Raw genomic sequence first — 23,015 nt, forward strand, 5'->3', positions numbered from 1 at the left:
TAGTATGAATTAGGTTATTCTGTTGTTTGTTGGTCAATACTTTTTAAGTTTTTCAGATTGTGCCCTTCTCTCATCCAAAATCACCTTTCCCGTTCTCCATTTGTTAATTTTTGTTTGTAGTGTTATATGTTTGTGCTGAAGTACCTTGAGTGCATCTGTCTTGCCTTTCAAATCCTCCTTCATAATTCATCATATCCTCATTGATCTCTGCAATCCATCTAATGCCGCTTGTACTATTCCATAACTTCTCAATTATTCACCTGCTTATTCTATTTTGTGATGTACTTATCAGATGTCCTAGGAAAGAGATCCGTTTCTTTTTCATTGTGTGCGTCACTGGTTCTATTTCTTTATAAACTTTTTTATTTGAAGCTATTCTCCAAACCCCATTTTCGTGGTATTTTTTACTCATACATGTTCTGACTAGCCTTGGTATTTTGAGTAATCTGTCTATTGCTGCAGCGTTGGTTGTTTTAAGTATAGTTTCACTAACATCTGGTATTTGTGGCTGTGTTACTGTTTTGTAATGTTTCAGTTTTGTGGCTGTTGAGAGGCATTTTTTGTTATACATGTTCTTTGGAAAATGATGTGTCTTAATCAGTTTGTTTCTTCTACTCTCCCATGATGTTTTTTCATTGAGATTGCGTGCTATTATTTTCCCCAAGTATTTAAACATTTGAACAATTTTTGTGTCATACTGTCCAGTTCTAATTTTGTTTGCCAATGGCAGTTCCATTAGCATTATTTCTGTTTTTTCAAAAGATATTTTAAGGCCAATACTCTGGGCTATTTCCTGCAATGATTGTATTTGTTGTTTGTTTTCTTGAATGTTGTTGGCGAGGAGAGAGAGGACATCAGCAAGTCCTAAACAGTTCAACTTTGTCATCTTTTTGTGTTCCAACTTTAATGCTCTTTGAATTTCCCTTCTACCATTCCCTCATTATGTATTCAAATATATAATTAAAAAGAATGGGTGACAGGCCGTCTCCCTGCCTTAAACCAGTTTTTACCAAGAATGATTCAGAAAGTTCCCCTCTCAACTTAATTTTCGAATTTGTATGTGTTAAAGTAAGTTCTATCAGTTTAATTAATTTTGGATGGTTTCCAGAATGTCTCAGAATTTTTAACAGTGAGGGTCTATGTATAGAATCATATGCTTTCTTAAAATTTATAAGATTGAGAGAGGTTTGTTTTGTTTGCAGTAATAAGCGGTGATTAATTTCAGAGTAATTATTTGTTTGGCACAGCTTCTTCAAGGTCTGAAGCCTCCTTGGTATTCCCCCAGTTCGTTATCCAGTTGTTCTTTGAACCTATTGTGTAAAATCTTGGAACAAAATCTTGTAGGTACAGTCCAAGAGCAAGATTCCTCTGTAGTTGTCTGGATGTGTTTTGTGTCCTTTCTTATAAAGTGGGTTAATTATAACTCTGACCCATTCTTGTGGGAATTTTTCTGTTGCTCAGATTTTTTTGTAAAATAGTATCTAAAGATGTCTGAGTTGTTTTACTAGCATGCTTCCACATTTCTGCAAACACTTGATTTTCTCAACATGCTTTGTAGTTTTGCATTTCTTTAAGTGCAATTTCTATGTCTTGTACTGTAGGTGGGTTTATATTTTCTGGTTTGTTTTTTACAAGGGGTTTTTGTGTCTATTGTTAAAAGCTTTTCAGGTTCATCACAGTTCAAGAGCTTGTTGAATGTCTCTGCAATGATTTCTGCGTTTTCCTTGTTATTATTGTTATAACTTCAAGTTGAACAAATATATTTCAAGGAAGACGCAATACATGAAAGTCACAGATCAAGTAAACAGAGTAAGACATGTGTACACTAGATATAACTTCAAGTTGAACAAATATATTTCAAGGAAGATGCAATACATGAAAGTCACAGATCAAGTAAACAGAGTAAGACATGTGTACACTTTAACAGTCAAATCATAACTGAGTCCGAGTCTAGCGGCCGCTGGCTGGCTGGCCGCTTAGGTGGCGCTGCTGCTGCATGGCTGGCAGACAGCGCTGCATGTAGAGGACACGCGTAGCTGCGCGGCGGCACTTTGAAAGAGCGGCGAGTCACAACAATTATGGGCTATTCTTCCATCTTTATTTCTCAGTGTGGGAGGGTTGTAATTGTTTATCAAAGGCATTCAAATAATATCTGGGGAATTGTTTTTGTAGTAGTTTTTTTCAGTAGATCTCAGTAGATCCTTTAGATATTCCCGCTTTGTTTTTCTGATAATTTGAGAGAATTTTTTCTGATGTTTTTGATGTTAGTTGCATTTTCTTCTGTTTTGTGAGCTTGAAATTTTGTCCAAACTTAATGCCTTTCATCTTGAATTTCATCACATTCCATAGGCGATCATGGATGTTTTACTGGGCCGGTTCTTCTGCATTTTGTTTTAAAACGGGTATTAGTTCCTCAAGATTGTCTGTTGCTATTTTATTTTGCGTGTTTTTCCAATATTTGTCATTTTTTTATTGAATTATGTGGATCATATTTTCTTTTATCTCCAATTGTTCTCTGTATTTTTTTTTCCTTAATAGGGTCATATTGATTTTGATTTTCACCAAATAATGATCTAAACCTGTGTCTGTTCCTCTCAGTACTTTAACATTTCGATTTTTTTTATGAAAGCATTTGTCCATGCAGATATTATTGGCAAATGTCAACGAGTCTTTGTCCATTTATGTTACTTTGTTTATGTGGAGCCCATTTTCCAGTTGTGTATCTCTACTTCTTTTCCTTTCCCAGCTGGATGTTAAAATACCCTGTTAAGACCCTTACACTGTTTTTATTGACTTGATTTATTGTCTGATCCAAACTCCCAGAATTTTCCTACTTCTACCATAGTTCTTGTTAGAATTTTTTTCTCGTTGATATGGGTATGGTCATTTATGATAGTATAGACCTTGTTTGTCGATTTCAGAGTTAAAGTTGTGATTCGTGGAGAAATAACTGCAAAATCAGTTATTGAACATATTGTTTTAAAATTTACTATAAATCCTGTTCCGGGTTGTGGGCACTATTTCATAACTCGTTGTCCTGGTTTTCCATTGGAAATTCCATAACCATGAAATACAAATGAATCTTTTGTTCTATTTCTCATTTCTTGGAGTCCTGCTATTGTGATGTTTTGCCTGTCCAATTCATTTGTGAAGTTTTTGTGCTTTCCAGTTTTCAGTAAAGATTTTATATTATGTGTTGCAATGTATTTAACATATTTGTGTTTTATCATGGCATTATGTACTTGAAGAGAGTTGGGTGATTTCAAATGCTCTGATACATTTGAGTCTTCTAGTTGGCTACTCACCGAATCTGATGTAGCCTTCTCCTTCCCTACTGGATTGGACCGTGGAAATTTTTCTCTAAAAGGCCTTTCCATATTTGACTGTCAGAGGCTATCAATCTCGAGTGGAGCAAGCTCCATGTTACAACTATGATTGTTAGCCACAGAGAATATTAATCATCCACCACTAACAGACACTGGAACAATCGTGCCCTTGGTACTAGTTTTGGTCCACTCCAGATATTTTATTTCCCCGGTACCCACTATATCTGGTGAGTATCCTCCCTATCTGTCACCTGGGGAGGTGCTCGGTAGGAGACTAGCAACTATCCTGAGTACTTTGGATGTACTGAATCAAATTGGTGAGAACGGGAAATTGTGGCACAACTTAACTAAAAGAAGGATACATCAACGAATAGTTAGTTTGGCTAGTGTGGGATAAAAATTGTAGAGTGAGACTCAACATTTGACTGCAGTATGTAGGTTCAGTTGGAGAAAGGTAGCAGTAATTATGCAGAGTTGATGAGACTTGCACAGTATAGCTTAGTGTAGACAGCTGTATCAAACCAGGTTAGTGTTTGATCTGAATCATTAGATTGTCATCCCACTCATAAGGATTTAGTGAGAAAAAAATATCTTCTGTGTTGCTTGCTTTGTGCAGGATGATAGAAATGTGATAATCCTCTTCATTACATATAGTTGAAACATTTTTTTGTAAATGGTGTGTCTTTGTGGCAGTCAAGTGTAATTTTTCCTCCTCTCACTGATATGGTGAAAGTAATAAATTGCCTGGAAAGTTACAGATCAAGTTTTAAGAAGTTATAGTTGAGTCAAGTTTACTGAAAGCTGTTGCATTACATATGATTAAGTCATTGCTTCTACTTATGTAGAAGATTTTGAAAACACAAAATTGAAAATCTGTGAATTTAATGTAACTGAAATGAGATTGTTGCAACTAATTAACTGACTCTTGATTGAGACACAAATACAAGAAAAATGTGAATTTGTTTGCAATATTTTCTGCTCTGATTGCCCCCCCCCCCCCCCTCATGTGATCAATTGCTTTAGTTTCAGAAGTGGTACCATTTAATCTTTCATTGTTTCCTCTTAAAGTGTAATGTAATGATTCCATTGCTGTAGATACAGTTATAAAAGGTTTGATATGACTAAAAGTCTCTCTTTTTACTCATCCCTTTTAGTACTGTGATGAGAAGGTGAGAAAGTTCTAAGCTATGTACAACAATATGGAAGGTAAATAATATAGAACACAAGAACATTGAAAAAATAATAAATTATATTTTTAACCTCTCCCCCTTTTTCTGTTAAGCAAAGGGACAATTTGTGATAGACACTGAATATTTTTGCAAATTTTCTTCCACCTGTGCTAAGAGATTTACTGTAAATTACCGAAACTAACAATGTTGTGTTGCAGCAAATATATTGCAGACATTAAGAAGTAATGGTAATGTCTTGATTGCTGTGGACACTGCTGGAAGAGTTCTGGAATTGGCACACATGTTGGATCAACTTTGGCGTAATAAAGACTCAGGTCTTATAGCTTATTCATTAGCATTGCTCAACAATGTCAGCTACAATGTTGTAGAGTTTGCAAAATCACAGGTAATATTTTTAACAATACTATCAACACTAACAACTATATATTAACATTTCATTCATGTTGTTATCAATGAAATGTGTTACTTTATTACATTACATATTACTTTTTTCTTTCTTAAAAAGAATAAAAATCCCTCAAAGATCGTGCAGCAGGATTACTTTTAGGCAAAACTGTCTATACATCTCTGATCAATATATTGTTTTAATTATGGTCAGAGTAAGAGAGAACTTCTGAGTTTCATTTAACTTTGTATTTATGTAGTTCCAACATTTTGTTGGGGAAGGACCAGAAACTTAGATTTGATAATTCTTTGTTCAAGTTCCTGTCAAAGTTGCATGTAATTTATGCTGGTGAATAGTTTCAAACTCAGTTGTTCATTTGCAAACCAGACCTACAGAATACTGATGTATTAAAAACATTTAATGAAAATAACATTAACATAATATAATGTGCATCGTTTGTAATAGTGCAGTTGGCCTTTTTTTTTTTAACATACCTGCACTAAAAGTGCTTATCAAAGCAAAATTACACTGACATACTTGGGTAATGTTCACTTGACACATAGTCATACAGCAGATATGGAGTGATTTTATTACTTGCGTGATACAGTCAGCAGATGAAATTGCACTGAATGCCTGTACAACAAACAAGTTTACAGTTTAATGATAGTGTTGAAATTGTAGCAATTCTAGATTTACTTCTGGAGGAGGTTGAGCAGATACTACAACATGCAGAAAATATTAGATCACATTACTGAAACTTGATAAAGATAGAGTATCGAGTGTGGAAATAATCCAGGTTCACAGAAATGCCAGTAGGTCAGTGTTATAGTTGCTGACAGTAAAACTTATCAGTGGTTCAATTGAAAATGATAGTCATAACTCAGTGTACTAATGACCAATAACTTTGATAGACAGTCTGACTTCTTATAAAACTCGCACTGCTGAATCTGAAATAGGATGATGCTGTCATTGTTTGCAATAATTAATGAGTCGGCTGAGCATTGCGCCACTCTGGCATAAGCAAGCATCCAGCAGTGGTGGCGTATGGAATCTCTTGAGGATGTGTCTACTCCGATATCTCCCATTTGTTGCTGTGTCAGGTAGTGACTGTCCTCACTTGTGGTTTTGTCATGAGTTATAAACTTTCTTCAGAAGATGCCACACTGATATATGGCAGATGATTTTAATATCACAACACATGAATATTGAATTGTAAGGTCTCTTAAAGTTGTGTGGTCAGCTAATGGGCTTAATAATATGTTGCTGCAACTTGTAGAGCAGCAGATTCTCCTCAGAATCGTCAAGGAAAGAAATATATGGAAAACACTAACAAGAAGGGACAGATGATAGGATATTTGTTTTGAGTACATAAATTGCAATTGCTATTCTGAGATGAAAAGGTTGACATAGGAGAAGAATTTGTGGCAGGCCACATCAAACCAGTCAGACGACTAATGACCAAAAAATAAATAAATGAATTTGCGTAGTTCACAGTGTAGTATAATATTCTCAACAATCATAGCTGCTATGGTGACAGATGATTTGAATTTTTGGTTTTCATAATAAAATTTGATATCCAGTTTTACTTTTCCATTAAGTTGTATACTTATCATATAGTAGTCTAACAGTGGGTAAATTTCATGAGTTATTATTTTATGGTTCATTTGTTGTACTCAAACTGTCAAAGATGATTTTATTCAGGAAACTATAGTGAGGGTATTCTATTTAAGCTTATTAAACATACATCTACAATGTTTTATTTTCTTTGACCCAAAGCAGTTATTTTTTGGTGAGCCATTTAGGCCAGATTGAAATTGAAGTAACTATTGTTGATTTTCCAAGTGCTCAGTCCTACTATCCATCCTTGTAAATGATGTTGGCTGCAGGCTCATTATCTGTACTTATAATGCTTTTATCACTGCAATTGATAGCACATTTAAAGAAATATCTGCCTACCATGTTGTTGCCCCAAAGAAGAGAGGCCAGTGGTCTGTGGTTTTTGAAATAATAAAGAATATCATCTAAAAGCTATTTGACACCACTTCATTGTCACTCCAAAAAATGCTGACCTCTGAATAAATAGATTTTTTCCCCCTAGATAACTCAGGTGCCACTGTTTCCTTCTGTTTGATGGCTCACAGTTGAGAGTGTCTAAAAATGTTCTGACACATTAAAACAAAAATTATATTAAATTTTCCGGAAGTTAATAGATATTTCCACCTTCTAATTAATCATGTACTTTGAAATAGTTCTTTGTCACCAGAATCATTTATTTTTTAGTCTCATTTTCACATGTAAACATTTCACAGAAAATAAATGTTATTTTCATTTTCCTATCATCTGCAAAACATATGTTTGGGTTGAAAAGGCAAGAATAACATTTTGTGTTCTGCAGAACACAGAGTTGTAGAAACCAATTCATAATTAGCATTGAAGTCTTTTGCAAAGGAGTCCTTAAATAAAAGTTGTCATTTAACTTGTCACATCAGAATCGAATAAAATCCGAAGCTTTTGATGATAGCCCCATCATTGTCACCAGGAGCGAATTCTGATTGCTGTGAAACACAAGGGTCTCACTTTTGTGTGGAGAAGAGAACATCTGATTGACAAGCTCACATTATCTTGTTGGCATGGAAATACTGATTTTGAAGTGATGCCCTCAGATTATATTTGTGTTATGCAGCATCACTTGCAATGCCACCACTCATATTTACAGATAAACTACGTAAAGTATTCATTTTTTATGTTTCTTTATCAAGCACACATATCCATAAATTGCTAGTTGTGTAACTGATGTTTTTTTAAAGATGTCACACAGCCAATTTTGGCAGTTTCTATAATCAAGAGTCCCAGTAGTTTTAAGCATGAGCCACTATCTTCATCTATTCAAACATAATCTTGTGTTTATTCATTACACTGTGCTCTGTCACCACTGATTTTTTTCTAAGTTTGTGTATATGAGGTGGCATGGATATTCAGTGGAACAGTTAACAGTAGTCTGTGCAGACCTCCACAAGTAACTGCTACCACACTCACATGGAATATTATAAATCCCTGGGACAAGTTACAATTGTATGTCACTTGGAATATCAAGTTTGCGGTTATTATGCCGATATGTATTTGTAAATCACTAATGTCCAACTTTCCCTCCAGTGATCATGGTTTTGTGAACTGAAACTTGTAGAAGAATACAGTTGTGTTGGCACAGCTGGTGGTTTACAATGCATTATTCAACTACTTGACAGATGTAGGGTTTTACTTCAAGAAAATTGTAAAATACCATGGTCCATGGAGCATACATGTACGACATTTTGTTAATTTCATTGCACTTACTACAGTAAAACCCCACTCTAACAAATCTCTGGGCACTGAACTAATTTTTCCTTAAATAAATATTTTCATTCAGTAAGGATTTAGCTCCAGTATGTTAATGAAGTCCGCAGCTTGCGGTCTCACGGTAGCGTTCTTGCTTCACGATCACGGGGTCCCGGGTTTGATTCCCAGCGGGGTCAGGGATTTTCATCTGCCTTGAGATGTCTAGGTGATGTTGTGTTGCGTTGCCTTCATCATCGTCATTCATCCCCATTACAGTCGGAGGAAGGCAACAGCAAACCACTTCCATTAGGACCTTGTCTAGTATGACAGTGCGGATCTCCTGCATCGTTCCCCTATGCTCTGTCAAGAGGCATGGGACTTCATCATCATGTTAATGAAATGACCCCCCCACCCCCCCCAAAAAAAAAAGACTGGGGATTTTTAGGGCTTATTTTTTCACTTTCTTCATTAGGCCATACTTAATCACAAACGCACATCACTTGAATGTAGATAATCCTGAAATATATATTAATGCCACACATTAATTCAGTAAGCATTTATTTTAAGATCACATTTAAAATCGTCAACTGGTGTCTCAATTTAAAGGCAACATACAGAAGAAAGAAGAAATTGTTTACATTCAGATGTTATTTCATTCAACTAGTGACATAGATAAGCACGATTATTCAAAAAGGAACAACCCATAAACATTATCCTTTATTTCGTGAGAAAAGTAATTGAGATGTGTAGTTTGCTTTTTCCTGGTCAGCATAACATGCTGATAAGAGCTGTTGCTCTGGTTGGTCAATATTGGCGAGAACCAACTCATCTACACTAGGTGAGGAAAAATAGTTTAACAACTGCAACAAACCATAGTGCATAAGAATCACCCTCCTCCACCACCTCCTCCTCCTCCTAATCATCATCATCGTCATCATTATCATCATCATCCTCACAAACCTTTTTCCAGCTCTGCTTGATTCTTTACAAAAGCATCACACAATCACTTACAGCTACCTAGTGTGCAGAAGTCTGAATGTCATTATAACAACAGTCTTGAAATCTCAAACTTGCTGCAATATGTGTAATAGCATGAAGGGTAATAATAATAACAATAATAACCATAATCATAATTTTTGTCTTCTTCTTCTTCTTCTTCTTTTACAGCAGCTGATACTGACCCACTGCCAATAAGGTTCAACACAGCCTGCAACGAACATTTGTATAGGTTTCTAAATATTCATTCTCGTTATGCCCTTTCTGTAAAAAAATGAATCTGGCCTCTACACAAGAGCCATTCTGTATTCAGCTTTCACAGGGTGAATTATGTCCAAGTCTCAAGGCTGCAGGAGACTTATCTGAAAAAGAAACAATAAAACATTATTGTTAGCTTTGGTTATGTGAGGCATCTGTTAGTAATGAGAATAATCTTTCTTTCTGCTGCACCCATCTCAGCTAATGATGTTGTAGGTACACAGTAAGGTTTTTATGTTTTTAAACGCAAATTAGTTTAAAATTTTCCACTAATTAATGGCAGCAACTTATCACTGCTGTCCCATTTAACACACAGCAGGGCAGTCATTATTTCTGTGCTTTCATTTGCCCCCATGACATTTTCCCTGCTGAACTGAATTGCCCTATGTTTTTGAGAGAATTAAATTATGTTAGCTCCCAGTTTCATCACTCCACTTAAATTTTGGTAAGAGGGAGTGAGAAGTTATCCTGCCAGTCATTTGATGTGCTAAAATATACAGTCCCGAGCTTTGAGGCGATTTTTTGAATCTTCTTTCATAATAAATTTCCACCCTGGGAGTGTTTGCGCTTCACAGGTCATAAAGCCGTTTTATTAGTAAGATAATTGTTTCTAAATCCTTAAGGGGCCTGCACACCTTCAGTCTAGCTGCATAGCTTATCATGTGTGATGTCGTGAGTGATCGATAATCTAACAAATGCTGCATATTTCAGACAGGCTGTCTGTCTGTGCAAGAAACTTGTCTTTAGCAATGATGCACAGTGAAATTTCCTCCAGTAAATGTAGTTTTCCAAGTCTTGTCATTGCATGTCACCTGAACCTGTTGCTGTCATTACCTCCATGAAGAAAGAAAACATGTAATTTTGCATTTATTGAAAGATTTGGGAATTACCCTAAACATTGTGATATACACATGTTTCATATTCCAACTGTGTGAAAAAAAAGCTACTATCTATTATTTTCAATACAAAAACTGAAACTTTCTGGAACCTAGTGTGACTCGAGATGATGTAAAAAATGTAAAGAACTTTCACTCTGCTTTTCTGAAAGAACTAGAGAACCAATATATCTGCAACCACACAACAAAAAGTGCAGCTGTCCTTTGCTGTTCCTCATAATCACTTTATCAACATGAAATTTCCACGGAACAGTGGAATTGAGAGAAATGGCAGAAAATGGGATGTAAACTACACACCTTGAGTTCAGCCAATGGTACAGATTTTGATTTTAATGGATAACTGTGCAATTACACTAAAGATGTTTGGGCACCTCTAAATGATGAAACATAAATGTTATTCATTTTTAATGTAAAAGGGCCATGAGCTTCAGCTTTCAGGAATGCCTGGTTTTCTTTCAGTATATATCGCACGTACATTTGTTTTCTATGTCAATGAGTTTAATATTCCCGTTGTCTTCATCCTCAAGAGTAATTTTTAGGCTTCTGCTGAATCTTAAGCCTTCTTATTTTGATAGCTATAAATACACAAAACTTACAAAGTGTAGAATTCAGTACTGTTTGCATGCTAAGACCTAATAGGAATGTTTTCTGTAATGCCAGATGACATGACATATATGTGAAAAATGGCTGTCATTTGAAATTATCAACCAAAGATTATGGCAAACATATTTGCAATAAAAATTAATTTTAAATTATTGATGTTTTTCTCTAGCAGCAGTCTGAAGCAACATTTTCAAAAATGTTAAGAGTTGTCACATAAATAAGTTTCAGTTTGCAAGCTTTAATATTTGTTCCTTAAATGAGGGTTTTCTTTTAAGCCATGTCCATTATAGCTAAATTTCAGTGACATTGAACTTCTGGCAATTTCACAGGAATTGACAGAAAAGCGTGAATTCCTTAAAATAGAATTCATTAATACAGGGTTTTACTTTAGTGCATACAAAGACTTGCGCCTTTCTTCAACATTTCCGTTATTCTCCATCCTTCATTTGTTGCTGTTTCGGTTTAATCACCACTAATTTGTTTCTATTTTTGGCTTTTTTTGGCAAAAATATTTTTACAAGTTTTCTGAGGTATCTTTAAAAATAGTAGTATTTATGACAATTTCAATAAAATGTTTTCTTCATGGACTGGACCCTTTAGTTTGGATATTATTCCCATATCAAAGATACAGTAAGTTGTTTTGATTTCAAAAAATAGGTAAGTAGTATCATTTTTATATCATAATCTAGTTACAATGAGCAGCTTGTAGTTTGTTTGCAAAGAATACGTCTCAGCAACTCTCTGATAAGTGTTACCTAGATATCACATGTGTTGTAGCACTTGTGGTCAGTACATTGTACTAACCCAACCATTGAAACAAATAAACCAAACAATATTTTTCTCATTCCGTAACTGTGACATTAATTCAGTGTCATATTTTAATGATTTTGAGAAGATAGGGAATTGTTTATTTATGTCCATGTTTCATGTAATGATAAAGATTTTGAGCCATTTTACTTTGTAGATCTCTATTGTGGAGATTGCACTTTTTGTTTGATGTGTTGGTGTGTAAACTACTGTACAAAGATTGTGTTGCCGCACGGGGTAGCTGCGCGATCTGAGGCGGCTTTTCACGGTCCATGCGGCGCCCCCCTGTCGAAGGTTTAAGTCCTCCCTCGGGCGTGTGTGTGTGTGTGTGTGTGTGTGTGTGTGTGTGTGTGTGTGTGTGTGTGTGTGTGTCCTTAGCATAAGTTAGTTTAAGTTGTATTAAGTAGTGTGTAAGCTTAGGGACCGATGACCTCAGCAGTTTGGTCCCATAAGATCTTACCACAAATTTCCAAAAAAATTCCAAAGATTGTGTTGAAATAACATTACTGCTCATTTTCAGTGGTGTTTTTTAAATTACTTGTAATCTTATGTTGTTGGCTTTCAGATTGAGTGGATGAGTGACAAATTAATGCGAACTTTTGAAGGAGCAAGGAATAATCCTTTTCAGTTTAAGCATCTACAGTTATGTCACAGCATAGCTGAACTCAGTCGAGTACCAAGTCCAAAGGTAAGGAAGTATCAGTTAACTTCGTATAACAAACTTCTCTGTTACCATATTTGACTGAGTAATTCTCATTGTGTAATTTATTAGGTATACAATTTTGTTAAACATTTGTTTGATTTTCTTGATCAAAACCTCATAAAAAATTTAAATGTACAGAAAACCCCCTTTGTACTTTGTGCTTAAAATGAGGGAAATGTTGAAACTCAGAATTGTTAGTGATGAGAAAGCATTGTATTGAGAGAATAGGACTTTTGGTGGGATTGACAAAAAGCAACATTAAAAGCAGGAAAACGTTAAATGTGGGAATCTAAGAACAGGGTTTTACTGTATGTGGCAAGGCATCCTCATTTATCACCAAAGACTTTTGTTGACATTTGCTTCAACTATGCTACAATAACATTGTATATCATGTAGAATCAGCTGTGTATTTTTGTTTAATACATGGATATGTATGCTATACAGTTTTAATTCTGTATACATTCTTGTATCAAAAATATTAGTAGAAAGTGTTTTAAATATTGCTTAATTAATTATGCCTATTTGTAGGTGCATCTGTGATGTGTTTATAAATTAAGAATAGGTCACATAATGTGGAAAGAGAATATCAATGGCAGAAACCTTTTAATGTAACAGAAAAATGTGAATGAGTTGTGCATACAGTGTATTTACCTTAATATGTAATATGACCCTCTCCTTTTTAAGAGTATCTGTGAGAAATTTTTTTTAACATATTCTGACTAATCAAAATTCCAAACTGTTCTACTTACGTAAAGTATCTGCCGAAATTTTAATGTTATACCAATTCCTAACTTATGCCATTTATTGATTGCATTTTAATAATGCTAGGAGAAATAAAACAAACAAAAAGAAATGGTTTACATTATTTATTTATTTATTTATTTATTTATGCATTTATTTTACCTGGCAAGATTAGGGCCTTCAGGCCCTCTCTTACACCTAACCAGGCATACACAGATTTCTACAGAATGTTAAGGACATATAACGTGTTATACAGTATTAATGTTAAAGAAAAAAAAATAAAGATTATAACAGTAGTACAATGATAATTATAACAATCAAAGAATAATTATAACAATCAAGAATAATAATAATAATAATAATAGTAATGACTATGTATATGAAAGTAAACATATTTTTCTTTTATGAATGTCAGTCCTATTGCTAGTTGGGAATTTTCTCATTATGTTCTTGCAGCTTGTGAGTTATTCTCATCGAGCAGAGACATAAGATGATAGAATGGGGTGAAAGAAATATAGAAGAAGGTGGAAGGTTAGAGGAAGAGAAATAAGAATGGTAAAACTCGAAGCTATGATGGAGAGGAGAAAGACAGAGATGAGAGGGGCACAACAATGGTGACTATACCGTCACTAATATGTAAGTTTTGAGTTCCCTCTTGAATGTTGAGTGGTTCTGGATAAGACGCAGATCACAGGGGAGCACGTTCCATAGTCGTATGGCTGAGATGGAGAATGACACGGAGAAAGATTTTTTGTTATGTAAAGGTACAGCCAAGATGCTAGACGTATCTGATCTGGTATTGCGGTTGTGAAATGATGATAGGTGTTTAATGAGAGAAGATAAGTATTGGGGGCACCAGTGGCTAAGAAATCGACAAAGTAAGCACATCGTGTGGAGATCGCGTGCCTTATGTGGGCGTATCCAACCTAGCTGGGAGTATGAGGGACTGATATGATCATACAACCGTGTATTGCATATGTATCTAATGCAAGTCACTAGCTCGAGGCATCTCGAATTTTCACTATTTGTGCCGTGTTGGACTACATCACAGTAGTAAAGATTAGGCAGGACTAGTGTTTGGACTAATTTTTGTTTAACATGGGTTGGAAATATTTTTCTAAATTTTTGAATTGTATGTAAGGAGGAGAGTGATTTCCGGCAAGCTGTGACTGTTTGTTCTTCCCAGTTTAGGTGTTCATCCAAGATTATTCCAAGGTCTTTTACTGTTTTTTGGTATGGTAGTTGGGTACCATTGAGGAGTATTTGAGGGACTGTTTCACGAAAGTACTGGCTGATTAACTTTGGATGAGATATAAGTATGACCTGGGATTTCTTGGGGTTTAATTTCAGACCTAGGCTCTGTGTCCATCGAGAAACAGAGCAAAGATCTGCGTTCATACTCGCTACTGCGTCAGCAATGTTCTTGGGGCTTGCACTTATGTACAGTTGGATGTCGTCGGCATATAGATGGTAGTTGCAGGAGTGAATCACTGAAGAAATATCATTAATGTACAGTGAGAAGAGTAATGGACCAAGGACGGAGCCTCGGGGAACTCCAGAGCGCACGTTTTTCCATGATGACTTTTCCGACCCACAAATGACTTGTTGACTTCTGTTTTTGAGGTAGCTGTCGAACCAGTGTATTGCGCTGTTTGAGAAATTCAGCTGTTTCATTTTAATTAGTAATATATCAAAGTCAACTGTATCAAAAGCCTTGCTAAAGTCAAGCAGGATGGTAGCTTCATGTCTATCCATAGCAGTTACTTTGATTAATGCAGTTGCTGTACTGTGGTGCTTTCGAAAGCCTGACTGATATTTGTCATGGATGTTATGAGTTTTGAGGTGATCCGTCAGCTGTTCATGGACGATGTATTCTAGGGCTTTAGATATTGCAGGTAGTATGCTGATCGGCCTGTAGTCACCTGGCGACTTAGGGTTGTCAATCTTGGGTATAGGTTGAATTAAACTTTGCTTCCACTCAGTAGGATATGTACTACTGACAAGAGACAGGTTGAAGATGTCTGTGATAACTGGAATAATAGTGTCTACGACGTTCTTAATCATGCCACATTCCATCATTTCCTACTGCCTCAGAAGAGATTCTCATAATTGCCTTGTGTACTGTGCCGGTAGTGATATGTTTTAGGAAAAACTTGTCTCTCGAGAGATTAATATCTTTGGGCTGGTAATTTGTCGCTGCGTGGCAATTTACAACTGTTGAGAAGAAATCGTTTAATTCTTCTGTAGACGCTTGATAAACAGCATCAGATCTTCGCTTCCCTATACCGAAACTGCGCAGTTTTTTCCACAGTGCAGCAGGTTTTGATATGCCGCATACAACAGAGCGGGCATGTCTGATTGTGGCATTCCTCACGCTTTGCTTGGTTCTGTTTCGGAGTTTCCTATAAGCTTCGTATGCCTCGGGAGTTGGGTTACGCTTGAAGGCCCTATGTGCAGCATCACGTTTATTCATTAACTGGCGTAATGCAGTGGTGAGCCACAGAGCGGGAGCTCTCTTTACCTTGACAGTGTGTTGAGGAGCATGTTTATCATACAGTGCAATAATTTTGCGACATAATTCCCGAATTTTTCCGTCTAAAGTCGGTTCATTGCTTATGTCATGCCAAGGCATGTCTGAGCAATCCTTTTGAAGAATGTCATGGTTAACATTTTTTAGGTTTCTGTAGGTTACCAGGTGAGATTTTTCTTTGGTAGTATGCATTGAGTAATTTAAGAATATCACATTAATTTTCAGACTGTTTACTTTTCCATCTCTTTTGCTTACTAACCCTGTAGTGTCACTATTTTTATTCGTTGTCGCTATAATAGCACAGCTGTGAATTTTGTTGTCACAAATATTTGGCTGTTTCTTCCGACTATGTTGCTATGTATGAAGTTGTCCTTACCGTGGGACCTGAGAAACAGGAAGAAATACATAATTTTGTGTTTTAGGTTAATAGAAACTACACAGGTCACACGTTTGATCCCCATAGTGTGTTGATATCAAGATTGACACTGAAGTTGATAGCTGAAAAAACATGGAAAGCACATGTTGTGACTGCAAGTAACATGGCCTAAAATTTGTACGAATGAACAGGAACCTTTTGAGTCCCACCAACATGAAAAAATATGTAATTTTAAAATTTTTCACATAATTAACCTTTACTATCATAGTAAGCAATGAGTACAAAAAGAATTTGCAAAAAGTAAATAATCAGTTGTTGTAAGGATTTGGTTCACTTTGGAACCACTGGGACATACAGTTTTCAACCACCCATCATTTCATCTGTTACATTTGAAGGCAAATTCACATTTTTCCAAGACAGAATCTCACATCCCAACTTGCATGAACTCATAATGCCTAAAAGAAATTGTAGTCTTATATAACAAGCAAAAATGGGCCTAAAACTTAAAAATTTTGTGTCATGTGATCCAGTGGTTTCATTTCGATAATACTCATAAAAGTAGTAGTGCAAACTCAAATTTATGTTACAATAACTTGGATATACTTACTTATAAGAAAAACACATGTCAGAATCTTCTACAATCATGTAGCACAATCTCTGTGCTGGCTGTTGCTTTGAATGCTATAAGTGACTTCTACAATAACTACTTTTGCAGAATTACCTCAGTGTACCACTAGAAGTCTCTGTTTTGCAGTAGCATTGGTGGTTTCATGTGAAAAAGACAGAAACCATAGAGCTCAAAGGGCTAAACTGCAAAACACATACAAATAGTCGAAGTCCAGAAAGCGAGGTAACAGTGGTATTGGAGAGTTGGCGAATGAGGCTTCTGTAATGAGATACAAACTCCCAACCACCTGTCAGGTAGGATATTTATTTCCTGTCAAATGCCAACAGGCACCCCCCTCCCCTCTTTTGCCACACTTACTGTATAGGGCCAACAGTCACCCTCTCCCCCACCTAGACGCACTTATTACTCTTGAAGTCATGCCATCTGAAAGTGGAAGTACATGCTACACAGGTAATATGTTTGCCACTCTTGGAGTTGGTCTCCACGTAATTTTAGTGGCTGGATATTATACATAACAAATCAGAAAATAATTTAAGTTTTGAATTACCTACGTCCTCTCCCTTGTCTTCCTCCCTCCATTCTCTCTCTCTCTCTCTCTCTCTCTCTCTCTATCTCTCTATCTCCCTATCCCTTTCCCTATCACTGATCCCTGTCTTCTTCCCGCCCCACTTCCGTCCTCTCTTATTCAGTCCCTGCCTGAGCTCTTTTCTGAAATTGAGGTAGTAATAGCAAGAATTATGATGGATTTGGTTGGAGACGAAATGTATTACAAGAGGGCACAAAAATAAAATGTTCCATATGGAAATCAAATGGAGAAGAAACTAGATTGTTTCTAAAATGTAGAGGACAGGCATGCAAAGTAAACAGGAGTTTATATGATGCAAGATAAAGTAATGGCAAAAATTATGCAAGTGAAAACTAAAACTAGTAAGCTATTTCTAGTTTGTTATCTATATCATACGTCAGTAAACTATTCATCATTTATCTAGCAATTAATAGTTACTTTTCTCATTTTACTCTGAGAAATTATAAGGGGTGATCAAAAACTTTCCATTCAAAGTCCTTACAGTCCAGAATTGGTATGTCAATCAGGCAAAATCACCGTAAACATACAGATATCTACCACTGTCTGCTCTTTAGCAGCTAAGAAAAGAGTGACAGCACAGTAGTCCCGTTTTTATGTGTTTGAAAATAACATCGCCATAGTTCGTGCTTTTGCATTTACTGCGCGTGTGGGCGCGCGCGCGCACACACACACACACACACACACACACACACACACACACACACAAAAATTGGAAAGACACAGATGCCACATTAATTCTTTTCGTATATGTTAGTGCTTGTATACCTCTGTCAGAATCACAATGCATTGCATGTATGGTACAGCAGTGCCGTAAGATGAGAATTTTTTGATCGCCCTCTTTTATATTTTTATGTTGGTTGCATGGAAAGACTGCTTGATCATTGTATGATGATAAAAAGAAAACTATATAAAATCTGTCAAATCAGATGCATGTCTCATTATTATGGAATTATGGTCACAATAATTTCTGTGGAATCTACCAAAATGGTGGACATTGTCTTTAATATATGATGGTTTTGTTATTTGCAGGTTGTTCTGGCCAGCTCTCCTGACATGGAATGTGGTTTCTCACGTGAACTTTTCTTGCAATGGTGTTCTAATCCTCTTAACAGCATCATTTTGACCAATAGGTAAAATACTGTGCCTATTTTTAGAAATCTTTGTTAATTACGCAGAAGTAGTGTTGCCCATAAGTAGATGAATAATTAAAGGAAAATGTCGAGCAACCAGGAAGTCGTATCTTACCTTTTTCCATTGTATTGCATAATTTTTAACTGCTTGAGCTGTCTGTGTTGTTTTGTGTGGTTTTATAAATTGGCTTCAGGAAGATTATGAATTACTATTAATCTTGTAGCAAAAAACTAAATTCTAATTAGCATATATGGAACAAATCATTACATTCATTTTTCTGTGGAGTATGTACTGGTAAAATTATCTTCAATTATTTAATTTATGACTAATAGATAGTGCTTTTATCTAAGCCTGTGCAATATACAGAGTGGCTTCTAGAGAATAAGAGGGGGCTCCAATATCAACAAGAATTTCTTTACAGCAGGTGGACAGCAGTAGTGATAGGTTTACCCAGTTGATGATAATTCCGCTGTTATTGAAGCGACAATAAACATTGAGGTATCATTGAGCTCTTGTTAGGGAATCAGCTGCAGATACCATGTTGTTCTTCAGCATTTATTGGGGAGTGTTGAGGCGACTTCATAACCATGACTGAAGTTAGCAAAACTGTGTTTCCTCTCATTAAGAAAGGGATAGTCAATCGTGAATTTGTTTTTCATGCCACCTCAGTTGTCAAGCATTACTGCCTTCAAATACTAAAATCAACAGTGAGACACTGAAGGAAAAAAGCCTACTTTGTAGTGCTCAAAGGATTAACTCTTTCACCACGATAATTCTTTCTGTCGCATGGTATTGTTAGCCAGTTTTTACCAAAAACAAAATAATGATTTTGCACCAACAGCATATACAGTTTCTCCCCTCCCCTCTCAGTGCACGCCCCCTCCACTGCCCTCACTCTGTGTGTCTTGTTCCTGTTCCCTAGAATGAAAAAGGACCTAAGACAAGGAGAAGATGAAACAAAATTCACCGGATACAAATTACACAGTCAAAAGACATGATTATTAAAAATAAAAATTCACATCAGTAGGGGTAACATTGTGACAATTATGGACACTTATTAAATTTTCAGTGAATACAAAATGTGTATGTGACAGATAAAAATATAAAAATCTGTCTGTGTTTCAAGCTGTAGGCCTTTGGATATTTAGTGTGCACTTAAGCCGGTGTGGCCGAGCGATTCTAGGCACTTCAGTTTGGAACCGCGCGACCGCTGCGGTCGCAGGTTTGAATCCTGCTTCGGGCATGGATGTGTGTGATGTCCTTAGGTTAGTTAGGTTTAAGTAGTTCTAAGTTGTAGGGGACTGATGACCTCAGAAGTTAAGTCCCATAGAGCTCAGAGCCATTTGAACCATTTTTTTGTGCACTTAAATCACTGTGCAGAACTTTGCACAGATTTTATTTCTCTGTATTTGCATTTATCAATTCATTCCCATAAATCAGTTTGTTTTCTAAAGCGTTGTCTGTCTCCCCTGTTAAAACAGGTCCAATAGGCTCTATAACAAACTATGGTATGTTGTGTGGGCAGTAGCCGGCCGAAGTGGCCGAGCGGTTCTAGGCGCTACAGTTTGATACCGCGCGACCGCTGCGGTCGCAGGTTCGAATCCTGCCTCGGGCATAGATGTGTGTGATGTCCTTAGGTTAGTTAGGTTTAAGTAGTTCTAAGTTCTAGGGAACTGATGACCTCAGCAGTTAAGTCCCATAGTGCTCAGAGCCATTTGAACCATTTTGTGTGGGCAGTCAGAACACCAAGTTTAAACATCACACATGAGATGTTCACAAAACTCTACACAAGTCAGTAGAAACATAAAGAGATGACAGTTTATGTTAAAGTTGAGAATATAATTAAAATATTGTTTACAATACGAAGGAAACTCAGTATTTCCAAAATATGGGGATCAGTTAGAAAGCAATGCACCACTTTTTTTTTTTCAACCAATAACAATGGTACTAATGTGAAAATTTCCCAATGTGTAGCAAGAAACTGTTAGCAACACTCACAAACATTTGTGTGCAGTTTATGGAGCATCTGCAGTTGACAGAAGTACGGTTAGTCACTGGGCAAGAGGATGAGGCAATTACAAGAAGGTGATTCGGTATAGCTCCAAGATTAGCAGCTTTTGGTGAGGCCATCAACAACTGTTACACATGACAAGGTGCAGCTTGCTTATGTGCTCATTCACAAGAACTGATGCATAATGACTCTGCAAAGAAAGCATGGATGCTGTCATCCACGCTCGTGATTACTCAGAAGTGTGTACATGGTGAATTCTGCACTGTCTTACTGTGGAACACAAATCTCTGAAATAAAACTTTTCTTCTGAGTTGCTGCAACATTTTGAAGCTGAAGGGGAAGCCTCCTTTTCTCAGGTTGTGGCAGCTGATGGAACTTAGGTTCAGCATTTTCAGCCTTAAACAAATTGACACTTGATAGAATAGTGTCATCCTCGCTCTCCACAGAAGAAAAAATTCCAAGCAACTGCTTCCACATTAAAGTCATGATAACTGTGTTTTGAGACTCTGAGGCTCTTATACTCATTGATGTAATGCCAAGTGGGACCACCATTAATTCTGAAGCCTATGTGAACACATTAACTAAACTCAAGCGGTGCTTCCAGCTACTTCTGTGCCATAACAACCCATCTGATTGTTTGATTCAACATGTTAACGCTTGGTCTCTCACAAGTTCGAGGACTTTGAAACACATCACTATAGAGGACTGGACAGTGTTATCTTTTCCACACAGAAATGCCTCCCACAGGCTTCCACTTATTTGGGCCATTAAAGGATGCTATTTATGGAAGACATTTTGAGGAAAATGAAAAGGGGATTCGCACAGTGGGTGACTTCAAGACCAGAACAGGAAATGGTAGCAATAGGGCTTACACACCCTCGTGCATCACTGGAGGAAGGCCATAGAATGAGAAGGAGATGAGATTGAAAAATAGGGAGCATAGAAGAAACATCATCATTTTCTTGTGTGTACAAAAAAAATGTTCAAATGTTTGTGAGTTCCTAAGGGACCAAACTGCTCAGGTCATCGGTCCCTAGACTCACGCACTACTTAAACTAACTTTAGCTAAGAACAACACACACACCCAGGCCTGAGGGAGGACTCAAACCTCCGACGGGAGGGGCCTTGCAATCCGTGACATGGTGCTTCAGACTGCACGGCTTGTGTGTACATTTAATTGTGTTCAGTAAATAATTATTTAAGAGACAAAATGTGGTACATTACTTTCTGAACAATCCTTGTATTAATTTAGAATCTTTGGTCACTCCAATTGATTCCTCTGTGAGGTGTTCGGGAGGTGTGACTTGAGGTTTGAACAATCACGTGAGGTGGGTGCGCCCCCTTGTGAAGGGGCCCCCCTGTTGGGAAAGTGTGTGCCATCGGAGATATTGGCAATCATGGGGGATTTTCTCACAGTGAACCAATCATCTTCACAAGCAATCTCCACAAAACGCAAACAGAATGAGGCTAAAGATTCAAAGACCCTTCACGGTTCCTTGTGGTTTCACGTGCTGAAGACAGTCCTTTGCAATGGTAAATCTATTTATTATTCAGAAAGGTGTTGATGCAATTGCCAGCCCTGAGAAATCCTGCTCTCATTTACAGAATGGCACTTTGCTTTTGGAAACTACTTATGATCCTCAAGCTCAACAACTTCTTGCCACTTCGCTTCTCCGCGACTATCCTGTTCATGTCGAGGCTCATAAAACTCTGAATTCTTCCCATGGTGTTATTTACACTCGGCTGCTCGATGGTCTGACGGGCTGAAATCCAAACATGTCATTGCCGTCCATTGGGTGATGTAAAAGGTAGATGCCTCCTTAATCTACATCTACATCTACATCTACATTGATACTCCGCAAGCCACCCAACGGTGTGTGGCGGAGGGCACTTTGCGTGCCACTGTCATTACCTCCCTTTCCTGTTCCAGTCGCGTATGGTTCGCGGGAAGAACGACTGTCTGAAAGCCTCCGTGCGCGCTCTAATCTCTCTAATTTTACATTCGTGATCTCCTCGGGAAGTATAAGTAGGGGGAAGCAATATATTCGATACCTCATCCAGAAACGCACCCTCTCGAAACCTGGCGAGCAAGCTACACCGCGATGCAGAGCGCCTCTCTTGCAGAGTCTGCCACTTGAGTTTATTAAACATCTCCGTAACGCTATCACGGTTACCAAATAACCCAGTGACGAAACGCGCCGCTCTTCTTTGGATCTTCTCTATCTCCTCCGTCAACCCGACCTGGTACGGATCCCACACTGATGAGCAACACTCAAGTATAGGTCGAACGAGTGTTTTGTAAGCCACCTCCTTTGTTGATGGACTACATTTTCTAAGCACTCTCCCAATGAATCTCAACCTGGTACCCGCCTTACCAACAATTAGTTTTATATGATCATTCCACTTCAAATCGTTCCGTACGCATACTCCCAGATATTTTACAGAAGTAACTGCTACCAGTGTTTGTTCCGCTATCATATAATCATACAATAAAGGATCCTTCTTTCTATGTATTCGCAATATATTACATTTG

At 37.1% G+C, this 23,015-nt stretch overlaps 1 protein-coding gene across 1 annotated transcript in view; it reads left to right on the forward strand.

The window, feature by feature from the left end:
• Positions 1-23,015, forward strand: part of LOC124783347 (probable cleavage and polyadenylation specificity factor subunit 2) — a 174,496-nt gene that overhangs the window by 49,962 nt on the left and 101,519 nt on the right. Inside the window, exons 6-8 of the mRNA XM_047254014.1 lie at positions 4,714-4,901; positions 12,342-12,464; positions 18,370-18,470. Coding sequence (XP_047109970.1) covers positions 4,714-4,901; positions 12,342-12,464; positions 18,370-18,470 — 412 coding nt within the window. The remainder of the gene's footprint in view (positions 1-4,713; positions 4,902-12,341; positions 12,465-18,369; positions 18,471-23,015) is intronic.

This window comes from Schistocerca piceifrons, chromosome 1, assembly GCF_021461385.2.
Source record: "Schistocerca piceifrons isolate TAMUIC-IGC-003096 chromosome 1, iqSchPice1.1, whole genome shotgun sequence".
In the NCBI taxonomy this organism is placed as follows: domain Eukaryota; kingdom Metazoa; phylum Arthropoda; class Insecta; order Orthoptera; family Acrididae; genus Schistocerca; species Schistocerca piceifrons.